Source organism: Bubalus bubalis, chromosome 9 (assembly GCF_019923935.1).
Source record: "Bubalus bubalis isolate 160015118507 breed Murrah chromosome 9, NDDB_SH_1, whole genome shotgun sequence".
Taxonomy (NCBI): Eukaryota; Metazoa; Chordata; class Mammalia; order Artiodactyla; family Bovidae; genus Bubalus; species Bubalus bubalis.
Window position 1 is genome coordinate 93,354,737 of NC_059165.1, and position 25,344 is coordinate 93,380,080.

The 25,344-nt window shown below is 47.2% G+C and overlaps 1 protein-coding gene and 1 pseudogene across 1 annotated transcript; one reads left to right on the forward strand and one right to left on the reverse strand.

Moving 5' to 3' along the window:
* Window positions 1-4,117: 4,117 nt before the first annotated feature.
* On the reverse strand, window positions 4,118-8,379 carry TNFSF14 (TNF superfamily member 14). Its single transcript, XM_006045103.3, has 4 exons — window positions 8,008-8,379; window positions 5,928-5,964; window positions 5,608-5,649; window positions 4,118-4,975 (listed from the first exon to the last, which is right to left on the reverse strand). Exons 1-4 carry the CDS (start codon window positions 8,224-8,226, stop codon window positions 4,548-4,550), a joined length of 726 nt encoding a protein of 241 aa, XP_006045165.1. The 5' UTR covers window positions 8,227-8,379; the 3' UTR covers window positions 4,118-4,547.
* An 8,774-nt stretch (window positions 8,380-17,153) lies between these two features.
* LOC112587073 lies at window positions 17,154-17,867 on the forward strand (annotated as a pseudogene).
* The last annotated feature ends 7,477 nt before the right edge of the window (window positions 17,868-25,344 follow it).

Below are 25,344 nucleotides of genomic sequence, written 5' to 3' on the forward strand. Positions count from 1 at the left end.
TCAGACAAGATCCCTCCTTCATTCTTTTTTTTTTAGTGTTTCTAATTCCTTATTTTTTTTTTAACTTTTAATTTTGTATTGGGGTGTAGCCGATTAACAATGTTGTGGTAGTTTCAAGCGAACAGCGAAGGGACTCAGCCTTGATTTTGTCCGTTAAGACTCATTTCTGACTTCTGACTTCTAAAACTGTAAGATAACCAATTTAGTATTGCCTTAAGCAGCAATAGGAAACTAATACAACTAGGAACTCTCAATTTTCTTGAAATTCATCGTCATCTCAGGCTGTCATATACGTTCCCACCTTTGATGGAGAAATGATTTAACCTCTCTGTGCCTTGATTTCCCCATCTATCAAATGGGTATTATAACAGTACCCCCCCCCCCCCCCACCAATAGGGTCATTGTGAGAATTCAGTGAGTTACTGTGAATTAAAGAAGGCTGAATGCCAGATAACTCATGCTTTCGAATTATGTGAACTGACTCTCTGGGGAAGACCCTGGTGATGGGAAAGACTGAAGGCAAAAGGAGAAGGGGTCAACAGAGGATTAGATGGTTGGATAGCATCATTGACTCAATGGACATGAGTTTGAGCAAACTCTGGGAGATGGTGAAGGACAGGGAAGCCTGGCACACTGCAACCCATGGGGTCACAAAGAGTCAGACATGAATGACTTAGCGAGTGAACAACAGCAATGCATTTAGCACAGTGCCTGGCATGCGGTGTGTGCATTAGTATGACATATAATTAAAGATCATTATTGTTTTAAGAAAAACAGTCATGCAGATGTGATGATGAAAGGCAGCTGACACTCAAGTCTTCAAGTAGAAGACCATGGGGAGGGGTGGAGACTGGTGAGCTGATACCCTCTCCACAGGGGACAGCTGCTACCCAACCTGGGTTGCCGTCACAGCCCCCAACTTGCCCAGAAATCTCGATTTGTCCATGTGCAAAGTTTCATAACCTTTAAACACTGGCTACTAATTGCTGTTTAAAAAACACACTAGGTGATCAGATGTGATCTTACATCTACAGCCGTAAGATCACCTTATGTAAAAACTGAAAAGAATCGGAAAAATTTTTTTTTTAAGTTTTGATACTTTATTTTTGTTTGTTTGTTTGGGCCACATGGCATGCAGGTTCTTCCCCAGTCATGCAGGTTCTGTTTCTTGGAGACGATGCCTCTCTGTTTGTATGGCATAATAACGCAGCAGGGAGGGCCATAGTGTCATCACAGGAAAGCAGGAAACAATTTAATTGCTATGATTTTTCCTTCTATTACCTCTGGATCCTGGCAAGAGAGGGGGAGAAGGAGAAGAGTTCTCTGGTCCAGGGCAGGGGGCAGGCGGGGGCGCGGCGGGGGCGGGGCGCGGTGGGTGGGGTGGTTTCAAGTGAAGACAGGAGACTTTGGGTATTGAGAAAGAGATGATGGGGCGGGGAGAGGGTGAAATCTGAAAAGATATCGGTGGTGGTAGCGGAAATCCAGTAGATAGACTTCTAAGAAGTTGTAAATAGGTCACTGGCCTGGGCTGGGGGCTTCCTGCTCCCGCACTTTATCTGAAATCAAAGCCCCTCCCAAAGGTGATCTTAGGAGGCTCAACTCTGTAGAGGTTCCATCCCCAGGCAGATGTTGGTGGCTGCTGGTGACTTTGATGAGTCCCCCTCAGACACACACGCACACACCCCGGTCTTCTCATCAAAGCCACGGAAACAGAAAGACCACGAAGAGAGTAAAGGAAACTCCAGCGTGGGTGGAGGCTGGGCCCCTGGGGCTGTTTCACCTCCCACCAGCCCAGCCAGAGAGGCATGAAGCTGGGTGCCCTTGGTGTGGGCAGAGTGGGGTGGGGGAGGCACCCGAGCCTTGGTTGCTGCATCTGGAAAGTGGGGGCAACAGCAACTCCTGCCCAGAGGTGCAGATAAAGATGTGACTCGCCACCTATGGCTGATTCATGTTGATGTTTGACAGAAAACAACAAAATATGTAAAGCAATTATCCTTCATTTAAAAAATAAAAAGATGTGACTTGCACAAGATGCCTGGTGCAGGGGACATGCCTGACAAATGCTCTCCTTAATATCTCTAAATGACACTCATGTACTTATGGATCTCTTCCTGCATACCAGGCACCATACCAAGTGGCTTTTTTCCTCATCTGATTTTAAAATTCACTGTTCCTTTAAAAAAAAAAAATTATTTATTTTGCTGCACTGGGTCTTAGTTGTGGCACGAGGGATCTTTAGTTTCAGCATTCAAACTCTCAGTTGTGGTATGTGGGATCTAGTTCCCTGACCAGGGATTGAACTGGGGCCTCCTGCTTTGGGAGTTGCGGAGTCTTAGCCACTGGACCACCAGGGGAGTCCCTCATCTGGTTTCGTCTTTACAATAAACCCAGGAGGTGAGAATCCTTGTTACCTAGTATTTCACAGATGAGGAAACTGGGCATGGAGAGGTGACGGGGTTTGCTCCTGTGTCACATGGCCAGGAAATGACAGAGTAGACTTGGAACCCAAGACCATCAGATGGCAAAGCCGGTTCCCTTCACCCCTTTACCAGGCAACTGTGTCAACAATAACAAGAGTGATTCATTCTCCTCTGGGGTCTCAGCTCCTAGGGTCCAGGGAAACCTTGCTTCCTGGGTCCATGCTCATTTGCATAAAGCATCAGGTCTGTAAGCATATCATTACCTGTCCCTTCCCACACTCTTGGATGCCCTGTTACCCCAAGCTCCCAGCTGGCTGGGTAGAGTGCCAGTCTGTGCTGAATGTCAGCAAGAAGGGTACTGAAATGTGTAGCCTCTGCTTTCTCAGGAACTGTGGATTTGAGGCTAAAGCACACCTGGGCACCAGGTCTCTGGTTTCCCCGCTAAACTTCCTGCATGGAGTTGGGTCAGCTGGGTTCAGAGTTCTCAGCTGTAAAAGTGACCTCTGTGGGTCATTCCAGCTGTCCCTGGGCCTCCATGAGCCACCTGCCCCCTAAGAACTAGACAGACCAGCTGCAATGTTCAGCATTTATTTCCAAGGCCAGTGGTCCAAGGCTACAGACTAAGTCTGGTCCTCACGCCAGGATGTGAGGTGGCTGGGAAGAACTGGCTATGTGTGTTTGTCATTGTGAGTCTGCAAGTGTGTGTGATGGGTGTGACCGTGATGCAGCATGTGGACGTCTGACACGAGAAGCATTGCATCCCGTGTGTCATACGTGGTGTGACTGTACGGCCCAGTGTGGGTGATGGGCTGTGCCAATGACTTGTGTGTGACTGTGTCGTATGTGGTTGTGATGCAGTGTCTGTGACTGAGGCTTTGCTCTGCTGTCCAGGACTTCCAGGTTGTGTGAGAATCTGATGTTTGGTGTGTGTGTGTCTATGGTTGTCAAGGAGTGGCTGAGCCTGTGATTCTCTGGGATGCTGTAGCTGGGATGACAGTTTATTTCTTTCACTTTTTATGCCTTTTCTCTTTCCTTTCACTCTTCCTTTATTTCCACCTTTTCTTTGTCTATTAATCCATCTTTCTTTTCTTTCACCCTTTCTTTCTACCTTTCTTTCGCCCTTTCTTCCTCCCTTCCTTTCCACCTTTATTTCTTTTCTGTCTTTATCTATCCATCTTTCTCTTCTTTCTCCTTTTCTTTCTTTCCACCTTTCTTTAATTTTTCCTCCCTTCTCTCCCTTGCTTCTCTCACTCTCTCTTTCTCTCTTTTTCTTTTTCTCTCTAGAAACATTTTCTAAGTGCCTGTGCACCAGCCTCTCTCTGGCTTGGGTGCTGAAGCAGCGGTGCTGGGTGTCAGCCAACCTGTGGATGATATACACTGGGAGCCAGAAACCAACCACAGAGGGAATATTTACACCAAGGAAATGGGTGTCCCCTCCTCGGACAGCTGGTTGTTGAACACCACCCAGCATGTCCCTACGCCTGCTTCTCTGAGTGTAGCTTCGTGGCCAGGCTGTGGTGTGGCCGCAAGCCCCATGGGTGGAACTTGGGTCATGACTATGACCATGGGTAGGGCTGGGCTGGGCTGGGCTGGGCTCTCCAGGGTGGGTGATTCTTGATGATAAATCCTCACCAACCCCCAGACTCCGCCCACACTTGTGAGAGGGTAGAGGGTGTTAAGAAATTTTCTGTTCTCAGTCAACTCCCCGGACCCCCATGTCCCACTTTAATCTGAATCAAAAGTATAAATACAGTTTCCTGTCTTAGCCAACCACCATCACCATCACCATGTCCCTTTGATCTGAGTCAGAAGTATAAATAGCCACCCCTCACCCCTCCCTGAATATCAAGACCAGCTTTAGCCCCTGCCTGGGGGCTAACAGACCCCCTCAGTGCTGTCCACGGCAGGGCCTGCAGTCTCTTTTGGTCCTTCAGAGGTGCCTGCTGGTTCCTGGGGCAGCTGGGTTCTCGGCCTCGCTGGTTCCCACTGAGCTCTCCACCTGTCAAGTTGGGGTGTCCCCCAGGCCTGCTCTAAAAACCTCCGCTCGTGTTCTTCTGTGTCCAGAGGCATCCTCTGAGGTCTCTTACTTGTCGGAGACGCACGTTAGGTTAGCCTCGACCACGTCCTTCACACCATGAAGGCCCCGAAGTAGGAGCGTGTGCCGTCATGGACTTGGATCACGCGCTCGCCGGGCATGCGTACCACCACCTCGTCCCCCACGTCCAGGTGGACCACTCCGCTCAGGAAGCTGCTGTCCCACCACACCTGGGAGCCTTCTGCTCTCCCGCACCGTGACCGCCGGTTGACCAGCAGCTCCACCTCCTCGGGGTAGCTGGCGGTGCGCTTGTAGAGCCCGTGGGTGATGGGCAGGCAGCCGGTCAATCCCTGAGAGCAGCCCATACCACCCAGCTGCACCTTGGAGTAGATGTAGTAGTAGCCGGCCTGGGCAACCACCAGGGCCCCATCCCGGTAGCTAAGGCCCCTCAAGAAGGCCAGGCCCAGTTTCGTCTCCCACCGCAGCGGGCCTTCCCTGCCGGTCAAGCTGAAGTCGGCCCCTGTGGAGGGAGACAGAGCAGGGCTGGTGAGCGCACGTCTCCTGCTTGCAGTGGGACCCCAGGCCAGTCGCCAGCCCTCTCTGAGCGCCACCTTGCTCTGTGCTAGGCTTTAAATGTATGCATTCACTTTATCCTCACTTGACAGGTAGGGAAACTGAAGCACAGTAAGTGGCAAAATAACTTGCTTATCCTCCATCTTAACGCTTTCACCCCCTTCTTGCAGGCGAGGAAACCAAGGCACAGAGCAATCAATTCGCCCAAACTGTCTGAAATTGCTAAGTGGCAGAACTAAGGATTTAAGCAAAACACAGCATGGCTCAGCAGCCTTATAACCTCTGTATGCCTCAGTCTCCCTCTCTGGAAAATGGAGCTATGAACAGTCCTGGCTAAGGATCGAATGAATGAAGAGGTGGAAAGCCCATCACAGTGTGAGCCAGAGAGTAAGCACCCTACAAGGGTTTATTCAATAAATGAAATTAGAAATTCGTGGACTCAGGCAGTGTCTGTGCTCTGGGCAGCTTTGAAGAACTAATGAATAAAGGAATACTCAGCCACCATTGGGGTGTCTGTCTGGTCTCCCCAGGACCTACTGAACCCTCTTACCCCCTGCCAGGACTTGAGGGCCCCCTCACCTGTGAGGTGTGCTGCTGGTTTGTCTTGCTTGGGCTTCTGCTCTGGAGAGAGAGAATCAGAGGTCAGAGGTGAAGGTAGTGGTGGGGGGTAAAGGGCCAGCCTCCAGAGGGGTCATCTAGTCCACCTCCTGCTGTCAACCTCACCCTTTCCGGAGTGACCCAAACTTCTGCTTCTCCGGCCTGGGGGAGGGGCTTCCGTGGGGCTTGGGCCAGTTGTGCAAATTGCATTGGGCAATGGACTGAGTGAGGGGGTGGGGGCAGCATGGGAACCATACCGTCCCCTTCTGGTGGGGGGGTGGGGAACCAGGACCCTGACTCACCTTGCAGCAGCTCCTCCCAGTGCTTCTCGCTTTTGTCCTGAAAGTACAGAGCAGTCCCATGGTGAGGATCTGTGGGGCCCACGCCCTGGTATCACTCAGACTCGTGGCCAAGAGGCACATGCAGACCACGGGCACAGACGTAGCCCTCCATTGACTCCAAGGCCACGTGCATGCCCCGCCCCTACTCCCTGCCACCCAGCAGGCTCTTAACCAGCCAGGACCTCAGTTTTACCCTCTTGTAAATGGACACATGGAAAATGCCTGGTTTGAATTCCCATGTGAAAAGTGTATTACAATGCCTGGCACAGAGCAAGCGCTATAGAAGTGTTTATTACATAAGTGCTAGGGAGCTCAATCCCTGGATCAGGAAATGGCAACCCACTGGAGAAGGCAATGGCAATCCCTGGAGAAGAAAATGGCAACCCACTCCAGTATTCTTGCCTGGAGAATTCCAGGGCCAGAGGAGCCTGGAAGGCTATGGTCTGTGGGGTTGCAGAGTCGGACAGGACTGAAGTGACTTAGCACACACACCCACAGAAGACACATGGTCACCTGAATGGCTGGACACTTGTACATAAATGCAAACACATGAATACAGACACGAACACAGACCTGGACACACTGACAAGACACACATGGAGGCAGATAAACGGGTGCAGGGTTTACAGATTCACTTGGTTCTGCGCATACAGAGACCTAGTAACAAAGACGCACAACGTCAATACACAGGCTGTAGATGAGTGAGGAAGTAGCTGTGTTGGTACACGTGTGTGGGATAGCAACACAGGTCCAAATGGGCCTGTGGCCATCAGGTCTAGCCACGAGGAGAAAAAGGACCGGGAAACGAAAAAGGCCGAGACTGCATGGGGATGGCATGGGACATACAGCCCTACAGGTGTGGCAGAGACATCCATGGTCATAGGAAACGGAGGCAGAGAGACATGCTCACAGACTGAAACAAGTGGCTTAGTGAGAGCCCTGATAGTGGTGATCAGGGTACTGCTGATAATGACTAGCTAAGTCAGGGGCTTCCATGGTGGTCCAGTGGTTAAGACTCTGAACTTCCAATTTAAGGGCGAAGGTCTGACCCCACTGCTGTGCGATGTGGCCAAAACATTTTTTTTAATGAAAATATTTTTAAAAGTGGTCAAACTGAGGAATCAGATAAATATTTTAAAAACAAACAAACAACTAGCCATGTCAGGATGACTGTTCTGGGGGATACAGACAACACAACTGTTTTTATAAAACATTAAGCTTCCTAGAGGTATGTGTGCTTAGTTGCTTCAGTCGTGTCTGACTCTTTGCAACCCCATGGACTGCAGCCCACCAGTCTCCTCTGTCCATGGAATTCTCCAGGTGAGAATACTGGAGTGGGTTGCCACTGCCTCCTCCAAGGGATCCTCCCGACCCAGGGATCGAAATCGAATGTCCTGTGTCTCTTGCATTGGCAGGTGGATTCTTTACCACTGAGGCACCTGAGAAGTCTGCTTCTAAACACCTAGGTTTTGTTAGTTCCCATCACCAGAAGAAATTATAATTATGTGATGCCATTGCAGTATTTATATACAAATCAATATGTTGTACATCTTAAACTTACACAATGTTCCATGTCAATTATATCTCAGTTGAAAAAAAGTCAGTTCCCATTTCCTGAATGGCTTCCCTGGTGGCTCAGACGGTAAAGCGTCTACCTGCAATGCGGGAGACCTGGGTTCAATCCCTGGGTCAGGAAGATCTCCTGGAGAAGGAAATGGCAACCCGCTCCACTATTCTTGCCTGGAAAATCCCAGGGGTGGAGGAACCTGGTAGGCTACAGTTCATGGGGTCGCAAAGAGTTGGATATGACTGAGCGACTTCACTTCACTTTGCCTGTGCCACGCACACAATATTTTGCTTTATTCCCTATGGAGACTCTTATTATCATGCCCATTTCATGGATGAGGAAACTGAGGTTCCAGAGGTGAATTAGCTTGCCTGGCACTGCTCTTAGTCTGTCCTCCATCTTTGCACACACACACGTACAGATGCTCAGTGACATTGGCTTGGAGACCCCCACCCCCACCGCAGTGGTGCCTACCTGCAGAGGGGCACCCATCTCCTCTAGGCGCCAGTGCAGCTGCAGCAGGAACCAGCCCTGGACAGCCAGTCCAGCCACCAACAACAGCAGCATGAAGCCCAGGCCCAGCTGGGCAGCACTGCAGGGCTGTCTCCTGCGGCTGTGCCCCAGCCTCCTGAAGGGGATGTCTGTCTGTCCATCCACCACGAACACTGAGGGCCTTGCAACTGTCTCTTCCATGCCTGAGTGGATGAGGCCCCAAGATGCTTGGGGTCCGGCTGGCCTGGCTGAATCCTTCAGGCCAGGAGAGAGGAAACCACGATTGCCCAACACGCCTGGGCTTCTCACACTGCCGACAGGCACTCGTGGGTCCCGGGGCTGCCTTTAGAGCTGGGGCTCGGCCCCTCCCCTTTCCCCCACACGCCCTCCTCTCCTTCCTGTCATCTCCCCACCCCCAGGCTGGCCCCATCTCACTCTCACTCAGAGCCTCTCACACTTTCCAGAGGCATCTGGAGACGTGACTCAGGTGGGGATGGGAGATGAAAAGCCCCAGCTTTCCCTTCTGATGGCACCAACCACGTCGTTGCCAAGTGTTTGCTGAGCACCTTGGCATCATTCACTTGGTCACCAAATGTTTGCTAAGCACCTCCTGTGTCCCAGGTACTGTTCTAGGTTTGGGGGCACAGCGGTGAGCAAGAGAGACAGATGTCTGTGGTCTTAAAACACTCCTATTCTAGCAGAGTGAGAAAGACCAGCGTAGTAAGTAAGAAAATACTATAGAGTGCTTGAAATGGTAATACGAGCAATGGGAAATGCCCACAAAGACTGGTTTGTGTGTGTGCATGTGTGTGGGTGTGATTATGTGTGTGCACGAGTGTGTGGATGTATGTGTGTGTAGTTGCAAGTGTGCACCTATGTGTGTAGTGTATGCATGCAGATGTGTGCAGGTGCATGTGCACGCCCGTGCTTGAGTGTGCTTGTGTGTCTGTACACACTCATGTGTGCATGCATGCAAGTTTTTTGTGTGTGTGTGGTTTGTTTTTAAGTATTTATTTATTTCTCTGGCTGTGCTGGGTCTTAGTTGAAGCATGTGGGATCTTTGATCTTCGTTGTGGCATTCGGGATCTTTAGTTGTGGTATGCGAACTCTTAGTTGCAGCACGTGGGATCTAGTTCCCTGTCCAGGGATCAAACCCAGGTCCCCTGCATTCAGAGTGGAGTCTTAGCCAGTGGACCACCAGTGAAGTCCCACTGAAACTCACAGTCAGAGGGTGGAACCACTATCCACTCAGCTAACTAAAGCCAAGTCCTGGAAGTCCTCCTGGACCTCTCCTCCATCCTGTCAGGACGTTCCACCCTCAGCAAGCCCTATGGATTCAACCTCCGAGCCAGATCCCAAATCCAGCCACCCATTTCCATCCCCACCGCTACCACCCTAAGTGCTATAGACTATGTTTGTTCCTCAGCCCCTACATTGATATGTGAATACCTCCAACGTGATAGTACTTAGAGGTGGAGCCTTGGGGAAAGGCTAGGGCACAAAGTTGGAGCCCTCCTGAACAGGATTAGTGCGTTTATAAGGGGAGTTGTAAGAGATATGCTCTGTCTCCTTCTCTGCTGTGTGGGGACAGAGAGGGATGGAGGCCAGGCCAGGAAGAGGGCTTGCTTTGGAACTCAGCCATGCAGGCACCCTGGTCTCAGACTTCCAGCCTCTAGAACTGTGAGAAATAGATGTCTGTTGTTTAAGCCACTCAGTCTAGGGTAGCTTCTTATAGCAGCCCCAACAGACTAGAACACTAAGGGACCCATCAGTTTTTGCTTGGACTGGTACAGTAGCTTCCCAGCTGGATACACTGCTTTACCTCGTGCCATCTTATGACTCATTCTCTACCTTCAAGCTAGTATGGCCTTGCTTATTTATTTCTTTTTTATTTTATTGTTGTAAATTCACACAGCATAAAATGAACTGTTTATTTATATTAAAAAAATTTTTTTTTGACCTTGCTGGGTGCTCACTGTGGTACTGTGGCTTCTCTGGGTGTGGCTCTTGGGCTCAGTAATTGTGGTGCACAGGCCTCTCTAGTTGCTGCTTGAGGGCTTAGTTGTCCTGAGGCCTTAGTTCCCTGACCAGGGATTGAACCTGTGTCCCCTGCAATGGAAGGCAGATTCTCAACCACTGGACCACCAGGGAAGTCCCAAAGTGAATCATTTTAAAGTAAGCAACTCAGTGCTATTTAGTACATTTACAGGGTTGTACAACACTATCTGGTTCAAAAGCATTTCAGTGTCTCAAAGGTAAACCTAACAACTATCAAGAAGTCATTCCCCAGCTCCCCCACCCCCAGACCCTGGCAACTACGAGTCCGCTTTCCTGCTCTATGGATTGACTTGTGTTGGGCATTTCAAAAAAAAAAATGGAAACACACACTACGTGGTCTTTTGTGCCTGGCTTCTTTCACTGAGGATAATGTTTCCAAGATTCATTCACACTGTAGCATGTGTTCAGGGCTTCACTCCTTGTTAAGGCTGAGTAACATTCCAGTGTGTAGATGAACCATATTTTGCTTATCCATTCACCCATTAATGGATATTTACATTATTTCCACCTTTTTGTTATTTTGAAAAATGCTGCTACGAACATGTGTGTGCATGTGTTTGGGTTCCAGGTCACAATTCTTTTGGGTATATACCTAGGACAGGGACTGCTGGCATCAGCCTTAAAAAAAAATTATAGTTTAATTTTTTGGTCACACTATGGGGCATGTGGGATCCTAGCTCCCCAACCAGGGATTGTACCCATGCCCCTTGCAGTTACAAACATGAAGTCTGAACCAATGGACCTCCAGGGAAATCCCCTGGCATCAGCTTTTAAACACTTCAGTCAGCTCTCATCTCTAACATGTTTGTGTTGTCGTTCAGCCACTAACTTGTGTCTGATTCTTTGTGACCCCATGAACTGCAGCATGCCAGGCTTCTCTGTCCCTCACTATCTCCCAGAGTTTGCTCAAACTCATATCTGTTGAGCCAGTGATGCCAATCAACAATCTCATCCTCTGTTATCCCTTTCTCCTCTTGCCCTCCATCTTTCCCAGCATCAGAGCATTTCCAAAGAGTCAACCCTTCATATCAGGTGGCCAAAGTATTGGAGTTTCAGATTCAACATCAGCCCTTCCAATGAACACCCAGGACTGATTTCCTTTAGGATGGACTGGTTGGATCTCCTTGCACTCCAAGGGACTCTCAAGAGTCTTCTCCAACACCACAGTTCAAAAGCATCAATTCTTCTGTGCTCAGCTTTCTTTATAATCCAACTCTCACATCCATACATGACTACTGGAAAAACCATAGCCTTCACTAGATGGACCTTTGTTGACAAAGCAATGTCTCTGCTTTTGAATACGCTGTCTAGGTTGGTCATAACTTTCCTTCCAAGGAGTAAGTGTCTTTTAATTTCATGGCTGCAATCACCATCTGCAGTGATTTTGGAGCCCCCAAAAATAAACTCTGACACTATTTCCACTGTTTCCCCATCTATTTGCCATAAGTGATGGGACCAGATGCCATGATCTTAGTTTTCTGAGTGTTGAGCTTTAAGCCAACTTTTTCACTCTCTTCTTTCACTTTCATCAAGAGGCTCTTTAGTTCTTCTTCACTTTCTGCCATAAGGGTAGTGTCATCTGCATATCTGAGGTTATTGAGATTTCTCCCAGCAGTCTTGATTCCAGCTTTTGCTTCTTCCAGCCCAGCGTTTCTCATGATGTACTCTGCATATAAGTTAAATAAGCAGGGTGACAATATACAGCCCTGACGTACTCCTTTTCCTATTTGGAACCAGTCTGTTGTTCCATGTCCAGTTCTAACTGTTGCTTCCTGACCTGCATATAGGTTTCTCAAGAGGCAGGTCAGGTGGTCTGGTATTCCCATCTCTTTCAGAATTTTCCACACTTTATTGTGATCCACACAGTCAAAGGCTTTGGCATAGTCAATAAAGCAGAAATAGATGTTTTTCTGGAACTCTCTTGCTTTTTCGATGGTCCAGCGGATGTTGGCAATTTGATCTCTGGTTCCTCCGCCTTTCCTAAAACCAGCTTGAACATCTGGAAGTTCTTTGGAACTCTGCATTCAAATGGTTATATCTTTCCTTTTCTCCTTTGCTTTTCACTTCTCTTCTTTTCACAGCTATTTGTAAGGCCTCCTCAGACAGCCATCTTGCTTTTTTGCATTTCTTGGGGATCGTCTTGATCCCTGTCTCCTGTACAATGTCACAAACCTCCATTCATAGTTCATCAGGTACTCTATCAGATCCGGTCCCTTAAATCTATTTCTCACTTCCACTGTATGATCATAAGGCATTTGATTTAGGTCATACCTGAATGGTCTGGTGGTTTCCCCCACTTTCTTCAATTTAAGTTTGAATTTTGCAATGAGGAGTTCATGATCTGAGCCACAGTCATCTCCTGGTCTTGTTTTTGCTGAATGTATAGAGCTTCTCCATCTTTGGCTGCAAAGCATATAGTCAATCTGATTTCAATATTGACCGTCTGGTGATGTCCATGTGTAGTCTTCTCTTGTGTTTTTGGAAGAGGGTGTTTGCTATGACCAGTATGTTCTCTTGGCAAAACTATTAGCTTTTGCCCTGCTTCATTCTGTATTCCAAGGCCAAATTTGCCTGTTACTCCAGGTGTTTCTTGACTTCCTACTTTTGCATTCCAGTCCCCTATAATGAAAAGGACATCTTTTTGGGGTGTTAGTTCTAAAAGGTCTTGTAGGTCTTCATAGAACCGTTCAACTTCAGCTTCTTCAGCATTACTGGTCGGGGCATAGACTTGGATTACTGTGATATTGAATGGTTTGCCTTGGCAATGAACAGAGATCATTCTGTTTTTGAGATTGCATCCAAGTACTGCATTTCGGACTCTTTTGTTGACCATGATGGCTACTCCATTTCTTCTAAGGGATTCCTGCCCACAGTAGTAGATATAATGGTCATCTGAGTTAAATTCACCCATTCTAGTCCATCTTAGTTCGCTGATTCCTAGAATGTTGATGTTCACTCTTGCTATCTCCTGTTTGACCACTTCCAATTTGCCTTGATGCATAGACCTAACATTCCAGGTTCCTATGCAATATTGCTCTTTACAGCATCGGACCTTGCTTCTATCACCAGTCCCATCCACAACTGGGTGTTGTTTCTGCTTTTGCTCCTTCCCTTCATTCTTTCTGGAGTTATTTCTCCACTGATCTTCAGTAGCATACTGGGCACCTACCAACTGGGGAGTTCATCTTTCAGTGTCCTATCTTTTTGCCTTTTCATACTGTTCATGGGGTTCTCAAGGCAAGGCTACTGAAGTGGTTTGCCATTCCCTTCTCCAATGGACCACATTATGTCAGACCTCTCCACCATGACCCATCCATCTTGGGTGGCCCCACATAGCATGGCTTAGTTTCATTGAGTTAGACAAGGCTGTGGTCCATGTGATCAGATTGGCTAGTTGTCTGTGATTGTGGTTTCAGTCTGTCTGCCCTCTGATGCCCTCTCTCAGCGCTTACCGTCTTACTTGGGTTTCTCTTACCTTGGATGTATATCCCTTCAGGGCTGCTCCAGGAAAGCACAGCCACTGCTCCTTACCTTGGACATGGGGTATCTCCTCATGGCCGCTGGTCCTGACCTTGGACATGGGGTAGCTCCTCTCAGCCGCCACTCCTGACCTTGGATGTGGGGTAGCTCCTCTCAGCTGCACTTGGGTTTCTCTTATCTTGGACGTATATCCCTTCAGGGCTGCTCCAGCAAAGCGCAGCCACTGCTCCTTACCTTGGACATGGAGTAGCTTCTCTCAGCTGCCGCTCCTGACCTTGGGCGTGGGGTAGCTCCTCTCGGCCGCCCCTGTGCCATGCAGCCTCTGCCCCTGTGCCTCGCAGCCACCGCCCCTGTGCCACGCAGCTGCCACTGTCCAGTTCTCACATCCGTACAAATCTTCCAATGACCTCATATTGAGCTTATGAGGGTTGACAGATTGTGGCCCTTGGGCAGAGTCAGCCCAGGCTTATATTTCTGTACAGCCACAGGAGTTGCTCTCAGGGGACTCATATTTAGTGTCCTGAGTCACAGATGGGGCACCTTCCTCTGGTCCCTGTTCCCCCCTTTGCTTCCAACTGGCTTCCTAAATGGCAGCCAACACTCAGCACTATCCAGGCTTCGTAGCTGATTGTGTTGCAGGGAAGAACTGATTCTGCCTCAGTTGTCTCATCTGGGTGAGCTGGCAGGACCCATGACTTGCTTTTGGAACTGTGACTTGCTTTTGTTCTTATAATCATACATTATGGACTGACTGCCTCAGAGGACCCTACCCCTCTGCCTGACTTGAACTAAAGTGCCTTTGTTTAGCTCACAGAGAGATAATCTGACCCTGCCCACCTGTGAATGGCTGCAAGAGAAGAAGAAATTAACACACCCCATCCTACTTTGCAAGATAAATGGTCTTTTTACTTTACTTCCTCACCGCCTCTCCCTCTCTGTCTAGATAAAAGAACCTGGCATCCAGACACCAACCAGATGGTTACCTTGAGACATTAGTCTGCCATCTTTGGGGTCAGCCAGTTTTCCGAATAAAGTCGTGTTCTTTGCTTCAACACCTCCTTTGGTTAGTTGGCCCATCATGTGGTGAGCAGAGCAAGCCTGGGCTGCGTAATCATCACATGGGCTGACACCTACATGTTGGTGTGTCTTCTGTTGGCAGTTACTAGGCATTGACTGGGTGCATCTGATTCTGGGGGTTGGTGACTCAGCATGTTGCTTCAACTCCGGCCAGCTCACCCAGATGAGACAGCCCAGACTTGGGAAAGAGAGGTTGGCTGGAAACTGGGCATCACTGGAGCACAGAGAAACTGGCCTTGGTGGTCATCCCACACCCTCTCCACTCACCTGGATCTTGTCTACTAAAAAAGATGCACAATGTGAGAGTTGTAAGTTAAGTTTCATTTGGGATAAAATGAGGACTGCAACATAGGAGACAGCACCTTGGATAGCTCTGAGAGACTGCTTCAAAGAGCAGTCATCAAAGAAGGTCAATATATAAGATTTTGGTGAAGGGGGAGTTCAGTGCAGTCAAGCACTCATTTCACATGAGGTTTTCTGCTAGTCATGAGGAGCTGATGTCATCATGAAGGGATTTAGTGCTTTTCTAGATATAAGTCAAGGATCCACCTGCAATGCAGAAGACCCGTGTTCGATCGCTGGGTCAGTAATATCCCCTGGAAGAGGAAATGGCAACCCACTCCAGTATACTTGCCTGGGAAATTCCATGGACAGAGGAGCCTGGAGGGCTAGAGTTCGTGGGGTCACAAAAAGTTGGACACAACTGAGAAACTAACACTCACTCTCTAGATGTGAGGAGATACAAGGATTGGGATCATGAAATCAGTTTCTGAAAATATCTGACTATCTAAAGACCTGTCCCACCAGTTTCTCTGGAGCACAGAGCGCCTCACTCTCACCCTGAACTGCCTTCAAGGCATATTGAGAGTCAGCAACTGCAGCAGCACAGGCGTCCATCTCTGCAAAGGCAGGTGGCAAATGCCCTTGGCAAGTGCCAATTTGTAGTTGACAATCTCCAAGTCTCAGGCCCATCACTCTTCATCCAGAGAATGTCTCCAGCAGCTGGACAGAAATCCTGTCTTCCAACCCTGGATGGCCCATCCCAAGCAAATGGGGCATAAGGCAGGCTGGAAGCATCCTTCATTTTATGAATACCTTCTTAATAGCCTTAATTTTATCTCTCGGTCCTCAAAGACTAAAATATTTACTGTATAGCCCTTTGTAGAAGGGCTGTCCCATGAAGTAAGAATATACATTAAGGGGACTTCTGGTGGTGCAATTGTTAGGACTCCATGCTTTCACTGCCGAGGGCATGCGTTCAATCCCTGGTCAAAGAATTAAGATCCCCCATGGTGCCATGATGTATCACATCATCACCCTCATCGGGGAGGACCTCGAGAAGTTCAAGGCCCTTGAGAGTGACCCTGCATATAGGCATCAAGGCTGCAGGGCAAGCTGTTGAAGGCACACCATTACACAACATCAAGCTGATCCGGGGGAGCAGCCCTCATCCCCTGCATTCTTTGGTCTTAGTTGCCGCATGTGGGATCTAATTCCCTGACCAGGGATCGGCCCCAGGCCACCTGCATTTGGAGCTCGGAGCCTTAACCACTGGGCCCCCAGGGAAGTCCCTCAGCATCATATTTTATGACCCTTACTTGCAGGGCAGGATTGAGCAGTCCCTGGGCCTGTAGATGGTCTATGCCCCTCAGGACTTACTGTTATCAGAACGGTCTCCTTGTGGTCTCCTTGCACTATAATCTCAATGGACATAACCACCACCTCATCAATGACTTTACTGTAAAGCAGGTGGTCCTATAGTACTGACACTAATGAATGCATGGTGGAAGTAGACTAAAAGGCATCCTTTTCTTCAAGCACGTTGGTGTTTGCGCAAGTTTGCTTAAAATGCTTTCTATGTAAATCAGCTCTTTAGGATTTCTGTTGCGTTAAGGGCTCTGCATTTCCTTCTCTTTAAAAAAGAAAAAGATTATATCTACTTATTTAATTTATTTTTTGGCTGCACTAGGTCTTTGTTGCTGCACTCAGGCTTTCTCTAGTTGCAGCGAGTGGGGGCTACTTTTCATTGCATGGCGAGGGCTTTTCATTGTGGTGGCTTCTCTTGCTGCAGAGCACAGACTCTATGCACATGGGCTTCAGTGGTTGCAGCTTGTGGGCTCCAGAGTGTAGGCTCTGTAGTTGTGGTGCACAGGTTCATTTGTTCCATGGCATGTGGAATCTTCCCAGGCCAGGGGTTGAACCAGTGTCTCTTGCATTGCAAGGAGGATACTTAACCACTGGACCACCAGAGAAGCCCTCTGCACCCCCTTCCTGCTGTCAAAATAACTTTATCATGATAGTGTTCCACTGGTCGACCTCAACACCAGTAGGAGATAGCAGACAGCCTCACTGGTCATCTGTCTGCTTGGGTTTCGTACACTGGTTTAGCACAATGTTTGGTAGAACATCACTGACTATAAAACATGGATGTCACATCCCTAGAAACAAAAACCATAGTAGTTCCGTTCCCAATGTGTACCTTAATTTTTTTTTCTGTTTGTGTTTTAATTTTTCAAGTAAAAATAATACTGACTTTCAGTAAAAAAAAATACTGACTTTTCACTTGGCTGTTCTGGTTTTAAAGGATGAGCTATAGGCTGTGTGTTTTCCTCTACCAACATGGTGCTTATGAAATACTTTTGTACCATGAGTAAAATTTGAGGTGTTTTTGGGGGAAAAAAAAAAGAGCAAATGAGGTATGGAGCATCCCTAGTGAATGAGACACTTGAGGGACTGGTGGATGAGAAATCCTTAGGTCTAAACCTCAAGGAAGGCAGGATAGAGGGGTGGCCCTTGGTTGTGCACTGATCGGAGCCTTACAGCTTTGCTCAGGGTCCTTGAAAGATCTCTCATTTGTACACCTCCCACGGCATGGTAGAGTGAGCAGAGACCTACCTGGCAATCACAAGTTGCATCCCAGAAGGCTTAAGAAATTGTATGAATCAGGAGTTCTTGGTCACAACAGCAGCCTGGTCCATATAGAGCAGCAGGAAATTCATCCAGAGTGCGGTGCTGCCACTGCAGATGCCCCCCAGGCATCATGGGCAGGGCTCCAGGATGATTTCCTGCAGCCAAGAGAGGGACCAGCTCTTGGAGGCATCCTGGTAACCCACAACCTCTCCACAGTGGCACAGCCTCCCCAAGCTCCCTCTCCCAACAAACCCACAAAACACAGGGATGATCCAGAACACCCCCTACAAGTGATAGCAGAGAATGACGAAAGGTAATCCTTCAGATACACCTGGGACCAGGTGAAAAATAGATGAACTTTTCCAAAGAAGACACACAGATAGCCCAAAAAGCACATGCAAAGATGCTCAGGATCACTAATTATTAGAGGAATGCAAGTAAAAACTACCGTGCGGTATCCACTGGTTAGAATGTCCATCATCAAAAAATCCATGAAGAATAAATGCTGGAGAGGGTATGGAGAAAAGGAAACCCTCCTACACTCTTTGGTGGGAATGTAAATTGGTACAGCCACTGTGGAGAACAGTATGGAGATTCTTTAAAAAACTAACAATAGCTTACCATACAATCCTGCGATTCCACTCCTGGGCATGTATCTGGAGAAAGCTATAATTTGAAAAGATACATGCATCAATGTTCATTGCAACGCTATTTACAATAGCCAGGATGTAGAAGCAATCTAAATGTCCATTGACAGATGAATGGATAAAAAAGATGTGGTACATATATCCAATGGAATATTACTCAGCCATAAAAATAATAAAATAATGCCATTTGCAGCAACATGGATGGACCCAGAGATTGTCAGACTGAATGCAGTAAGTCAGACAAAGACAAATATCACATGATATCACTTATATGTGGAATCTAAAAATGATGGCACAAATGAACTTATTTACAAAGCAAAAATAGAGTCACAGATGTAGAAAACAAACATATAGTTACCAGGGAGGAAAAAGAAGGGAAGGATAAATTGGGAGTTTGGGATCAACATACATACTAGTATGTAAAACAGATAACTAGTAAGGACCTACTGTATAGCACAGGAAACTCTTCTCAATACTCGGTAATGAATGATCTATATGGGAATAGAATCTAAAAAAGAGTGGGTATATGTATACATATAACTGATTCACTTTGCTGTATACCTGAAACTAACATTACATTGTAGATCAACTCTACTCCAATAAAATTTTTTTTTTTAATTGATCATGTCCGGGTCAACTGTTTGCTCTGGGGCTTCCCTGGTAGCTCAGCTGGTAAAGAATCCACCTGCAATGCAGGAGACCCTGGTTCAAATTCTGGGGGCAGGAAGATCCACTGGAGAAGGGATAGGCTACCCACTCCAGTATTCTTGGGCTTCCTTGGTGGCTCAGCTGGTAAAGAATCCTCCTGCAATGTGGAATTCTTGGGTTCGATCTCTGGGTTGGAAAGACCCCTGGAGAAAGGAACAGCTACCCACTCCAGTATTCTGGCCTGGAGAATTCCACGGGCTGTATAGTCCATGGGGTAGCAAAAAGTCAGATGCAACTGAGTGACTTTCACTTTCAAGAGAAAAGGAATTTGACAGTCTTTTTAACTGATTCTGTACATAGGCACCATGGATGTTGCAGAGTTAAAACTACAAAAGAGCTGGAGGCATGGGCAAATTGAAGAAGATGTGATCTGCTTGTGGAAGCACAGAAAAAGACTAGGACATGGTTTAGTAACAACAACTTCTGTTATTGTATGTTAAGTTTTTCATCTGTGCATCAGTCACCAAGAAGTCCTTTATCTGTTCCTTGGGCATAGCAGGTCCTGAACACCTTGCTCTAGACTTGGCATCAGGGAAGACACAGAAGATGGTGAAGGAATAAGACAGGGAGACCACTTCCTCCCCCAAAAATTCATCAAAAGAACATTTGAACGCTGAGCAAATTCCACAAAACAACTTCGGAATGCTGGCAGAGGACATCAGGTGCCCAGAAAAGCAGCCCGTTGTCTTCGAAAGGACATAGGACAAAATATAAAAGATAAAAAGAGAGACAAAAGAGGTAGGGACGGAGATTCATCCCAGGGAAGGAGTCTTTAAAAAGAGAAAAGTTCCCAAACACCAGGAAACACTCTCTCTGGCGGGTCTGTGGCGAGCCTTGGAATCTCAGAGGGCAACATAACCGGGAGAAAAAATAATTAATTAATTAAAACCCACAGATTACCTGCCTAATAGAAACTCCAAGCGGAGCAGCAGCCCAGATGCTGGCATCCCCCACTAGCAAGGGGGGGGGGGGCTAGACAGATTGGTGCTGGCTGCATTGCTTAGGGTAAAGACCTGGCCTGAATGCCCCAAGGGCAATCTGAGGGAACTAGCTCGAGAGAGCAACCCAGTCTGTGGGATACCTATCCCGCGAAAAGCCCTAACCTAAGACACCACCAGGCCCACTCTCAGAACAAAGGACTGAGCAGAGCTAGCCAGCTGCGGCAGGGCCCATCCCCTGCTGGAGACAGGCAGGTGAGGGCAGCAATAGCCGGAAGAGGGCAATTGCGGCCCCAGAGAGGCATCCTATACCAAACTGCAAGCAAAGTTCATTGCTAACCAAAACTTCTTGGGATTCTGGACGGTTGACATCTGGCGGGAGGGTCGCAGCCAGAGATCAGCTACCCAGAAGAGATACACAGCACGCCTGAGAAGGCGTGCCCGTTGTACACCCAGAAAACCAAGCGGCTGGGACGGGGGGAGGTAATAAGACATGACTGCGCTTGACAAGCACCTGGTCACCTGAGCTACTCGGACCCAGGAAGGGCACAAAACGCAGGCCCAACCAAGTCTGCGCCTTTGTGGAGTACCCGAGTACCTGAACCTGAGCGGCTTAGACCTGGGAAGTGCACACAACCCAGGGCCCGCATCAGACAGTTCCCAGCAGAGCAACCTAGAGCCTGAACAGTGTAGACTGGGAAAGCACACATGCCGGGAGCCAGTGTGGGGCGGGGGAGGCAAACCCAGTGTGGCTGAAACACTGTGAACACTCCCCACAGACACCAGTGATATTTGTTTGCAGTGTTCCTCCCTCCCCACAGCACAACTGAACAAGCGAACCTAGAAAAAGTGACCACCACCGACCCCTTGTGTCAGGGCAGAATTTAGACACTGAAGAGACCAGCAAACAGAAGCTAAAACAAACAGAGGGAGCCGCTTTGGAAGTGACAGGTGCAATAGATTAAAAGCCTGTAGTTAGCACCGACTACATAGGAAGGGGCCTATAGATCTTGAGAAGCATAAGCCAGATCAAGGAACTATCTGAAAATGAACTGACCCCACACTGTCTGCAACACCTCCAGAGAAAGTCCTAGGTATATTTTTACTATTATCATTTTTTAATTAAAAAAATTATTTTTAAGTCCTCTATTACTCCTTTAATTTTCATTTTTATAACCTACTATTACTTTGCAAAGAGAAAAAAGACCCTATTTCTTAAAGCAAACTTCATATATATATATATATATATATATATATATATATATCAGATCAGATCAGTCGCTCAGTCGTGTCTGACTCTTTTCGACCCCATGAATCGCAGCACACCAGGCCTCCCTGTCCATCACCAACTCCCAGAGTTCACTCAGACTCACGTCCATCGAGTCAGTGATGCCATCCAGCCATCTCATCCTCTGTCGTCCCCTTCTCCTCCTGCCCCCAATCCCTCCCAGCATCAGAGTCTTTTCCAATGAGTCAACTCTTCGCATGAAGTGGCCAAAGTACTGGAGTTTCAGCTTTCGCATCATTCCTTCCAAAGAAATCCCAGGGCTGATCTCCTTCAGAATGGACTGGTTGGATCTCATATATTATAATTTTTGTGACTTTGTTTTTTTTCTTTACTAGTGTACTTTTGAGAATCCAACCTCTACTCTAGATATTTAATCTTTGCTTTTTGGTATTTGTTATCAATTTTGTACCTTTAAGAACCCAATATTCAGTACCCATTTTTACTTGGGAGCAAGATTACTGGCTTGACTGCTCTCTCTCCCTTTGGACTCTCCTTTTTCTTCACCAGATTGCCTTTATCTCCTCCCTCCCCCTGCTCTTCTCTACCCAACTCTGTGAATCTCGTTGTGTGTTCCGGACAGTGGAGAACACTTAGGGAACTGATTACTGGCTGGATCTGTCTCTCTCCTTTTGATTCCCCCCTTTATCCTCCTGGCCACCTCTGTCTCCTTCCTCCCTCTTCTTTTCTCTGTATAACTCCGTGAACATCTCTGAGAGGTCCAGACTGTGGAGAGCACATAAGGAAGTGATCACTGGGTAGCTTGCTCTCACCTCTTTTGATTCCCCCTCTTCTCATCCTGGTCACCTCTATTAACCTCCTCCCTCTTCTCTTCTCCACATAACTCTGTGAACCTGTCTGGGTGTCCCTCACTGTGGAGAAACTTTTCATCTTGAACCTAGATGTTTTACCATCGGTGCTGTATAGATGGAGAAGTCTTGAGGCTACTGTAAGAATAAGACTGAAAACAAGAGGCAGGAGGCTTAAGTCAAAATCCTGAGAACACCAGAGAACTCCTGACTCCAGGGAACATTAATTCATAGGAGCTCACCAAACCCCTCCATCAGGTCCGTTCAGTTCAGTCACTCAATCGTGTCAAACTCTTTGCGACCCCATGAGTCTCAGCATGCCAGGCCTCCCTGTCCATCACCAACTCCTGGAGATCACACAAACTCATGTGCATCGAGTCGGGGATGCCATCCAGCCATCTCATCCTCTGTCGTCCCCTTCTCCTCCTGCCCCCAATCCCTCCCAGCATCAGAGTCTTTTCCAATGAGTCAACTCTTCACATGAGGTGGCCAAAGTATTGGAGTTTCAGCCTCAGCATCAGTCCTTCCAATGAACACCCAGGACTGGTCTCCTTTAGGATGGACTGGTTGGGTCTCCTTGCAGTCCAAGGGACTCTGAAGAGTCTTCTCCAACAGCACAGTTCAAAAGCATCAATTCTTCGGCACTCAGCTTTCTTCACAGTCCAACTCTCACATCCATACATGACCACTGGAAAAACCATAGCCTTCACTAGATGGACCTTTGTTGGAAAAGTGATATCTCTGCTTTTTAATATGCTATCTAGGTTGGTCATAACTTTCCTTCCAAGGAGTAAGTGTCTTTTCATTTCATGGCTGCAATTACCATCTGCAGTGATTTTGGAGCCCAAGAAAGTAAAGTCTGACACTGTTTCCACTGTTTCCCCATCTATTTCTCATGAAATGATGGGACCAGATGCCATGATCTTAGTTTTCTGAATGTTGAGCTTTCAGCTAACTTTTTCATTCTCCTCTTTCACTTTCATCAAGAGGCTTTTTAGTTCCTCTTCACTTTCTGCCATAAGGGTGGTGTCATCTGCATATCTGAGGTTATTGATATTTCTCCCGGCAATCTTGATTCCAGCTGTGCTTCTTCCAGCCCAGAGTTTCTCATGATGTACTCTGCATATAAGTTAAATAAGCATGGTGACAATATACAGCCTTGACGTACTTCTGTTCCTATTTGGAACCAGTCTGTTGATCCATGTCCAGTTCTATGCTGGTCAGTTGCTTCCTGACCTGCATATAGGTTTCTCAAGAGGCATGTGAGGTGGTCTGGTATTCCCATTTCTTTCAGAATTTTCCACAGTTTATTGTGATCCACACAGTGAAAGGCTTTGGCATAGTCAATAAAGCAGAAATAGATGTTTGACCCCTTGTCCAAGGTAAGAGAAACCCAAGTGAGATGGTAGGTGTTGCGAGAGGACATCAGAAGGCAGACACACTGAAACCATAATCACAGAAAACTAGCTAATCTGATTACATGGACCACAGCCTTGTCTAACTCAATGAAACTAAGCCATGCCGTGTGGGGCCACTGAAGATGGACGGGTCGTGGTGGAGAGATCTGACAGAATGTGGTCCACTGGAGAAGGGAATGGCAAACCACTTCAGTATTCTTGCCTTGAGAACCCCATGAACAGTATGAAAAGGCAAAATGATAGGATACTGAAAGAGGAACTCCCATGCTGGTAGGTGTCCAATATGCTACAGGAGATCAGTGGTGAAATAACTCCAGAAAGAATGAAGGGGCAGAGCCAAAGCAAAAACAATACCCAGTTGTGGATGTGACGTAATAGAAGCAAGGTCCAATGCTGTAAAGAGCAATATTGCAAGGAACCTGGAATGTTAGGTCTATGCATCAAGGCAAATTGGAAGTGGTCAAACAGGAGATGGCAAGAGTGAACATTGACATTCTAGGAATCAGCAAACTAAAATGGACTAGAATGGGTGAATTTAACTCAGATGACCATTATATCTACTACTGTGTGCAGGAATCCCTTAGAAGAAATGGAGTAGCCATCATGGTCAACAAAAGAGTCCGAAATGCAGTACTTGGATGCAATCTCAAAAATGACAGAATGATCTCTGTTCATTTCCAAGGCAAGCCATTCAATATCACGGTGATCCATGCCTATGCCCTAACCAGTAATGCTGAAGAAGCTGAACGGTTCTATGAAGACCTACAAGACCTTTTAGAACTAACACCCAAAAAAGATGTCCTTTTCATTATAGGGGACTGGAATGTAAAAGTAGGAAGTCAAGAAACACCTGGAGTAACAGGCAAATTTGGCCTTGGAATACGGAATGAAGCAGGGCAAAAGCTAATAGAGTTTTGCCAAGAGAACTCACTGGTCATAGCAAACACCCTCTTCCAACAACACAAGAGAAGACTCTACACATGGACATCACCATTTGGTCAACACCGAAATCAGATTGAGTATATTCTTTGCAGCCAAAGATGGAGAAGCTCTATATAGTCAGCAAAAAACAAGACCGGGAGCTGACTGTAGCTCAGATCATGAATTCCTTATTGCCAAATTCAGACTTAAATTGAAGGAAGTAGGGAACACCCCCAGACCATTCAGGTATGACCTAAATCAAATGCCTTATGATGATACAGTGGAAGTAAGAAATAGATTTAAGGGACTAGATCTGATAGACAGAGTACCTGATGAACTATCGATGGAGGTTCGTGACACTGTACAGGAGACAGGGATCAAGACCATTGCCATGGAAAAGAAAAGCAAAAATGCAAAACGGCTCTCTGAGGAGGCCTTAGAAATAGCTGTGAAAAGAAGAGAAGTGAAAAGCAAAGGAGAAAAGGAAAGATATTTCTGTTTGAATGCAGAGTTCCAAATAATAGCAAGGAGAGATGAGAAAGCCTTCCTCAGTGATCAATGCAAAGAAATAGAGGAAAACAACAGAATGGGAAAGACTAGAGATTTCTTCAAGAAAATTAGAGATACCAAGGGAACATTTCATGCAAAGATGGGCTCAATAAAGGACAGAAATGGTATGGACCTAACAGAAGCAGAAGGTATTAAGAAGAGATGGCATGAATACACAGAAGAACTGTACAAAAAAGATCTTCACGACCCAGATAATCATGATGGTGTGATCACTCACCTAGAGCCAGACATCCTGGAATGTGAAGTCAAGTGGGCCTTACAAAGCGTCACTATGAACAAAGCTAGTGGAGGTGATGGAATTCCAGTTGAGCTATTTCAAATCCTGAAATGTGATGCTGTGAAAGTGCTACAGTCAATATGCCAGCAAATTTGGAAAACTCAGCAGTGGCCACAGGACTGGAAAAGGTCAGTTTTCATTCCAATCCCAAAGAAAGGCAATGCCAAAGAATGCTCAAACTACCACACAATTGCACTCATCTCACACGCTAGTCGGAGAAG

Excerpts from the sequence above, each read along its gene's own strand:
- TNFSF14 (XM_006045103.3), bottom strand. The coding sequence starts at position 8,226 with ATGGAAGAGACAGTTGCAAGGCCCTCAGTGTTCGTGGTGGATGGACAG. Across the intron at positions 5,650-5,927 it reads CTGGGAGGAGCTGCTGCAAG|AGCAGAAGCCCAAGCAAGAC; the intron begins GTGAGTCAGGGT and ends CTCTCTCTCCAG. Across the intron at positions 4,976-5,607 it reads ACCAGCAGCACACCTCACAG|GGGCCGACTTCAGCTTGACC; the intron begins GTGAGGGGGCCC and ends CTCCCTCCACAG.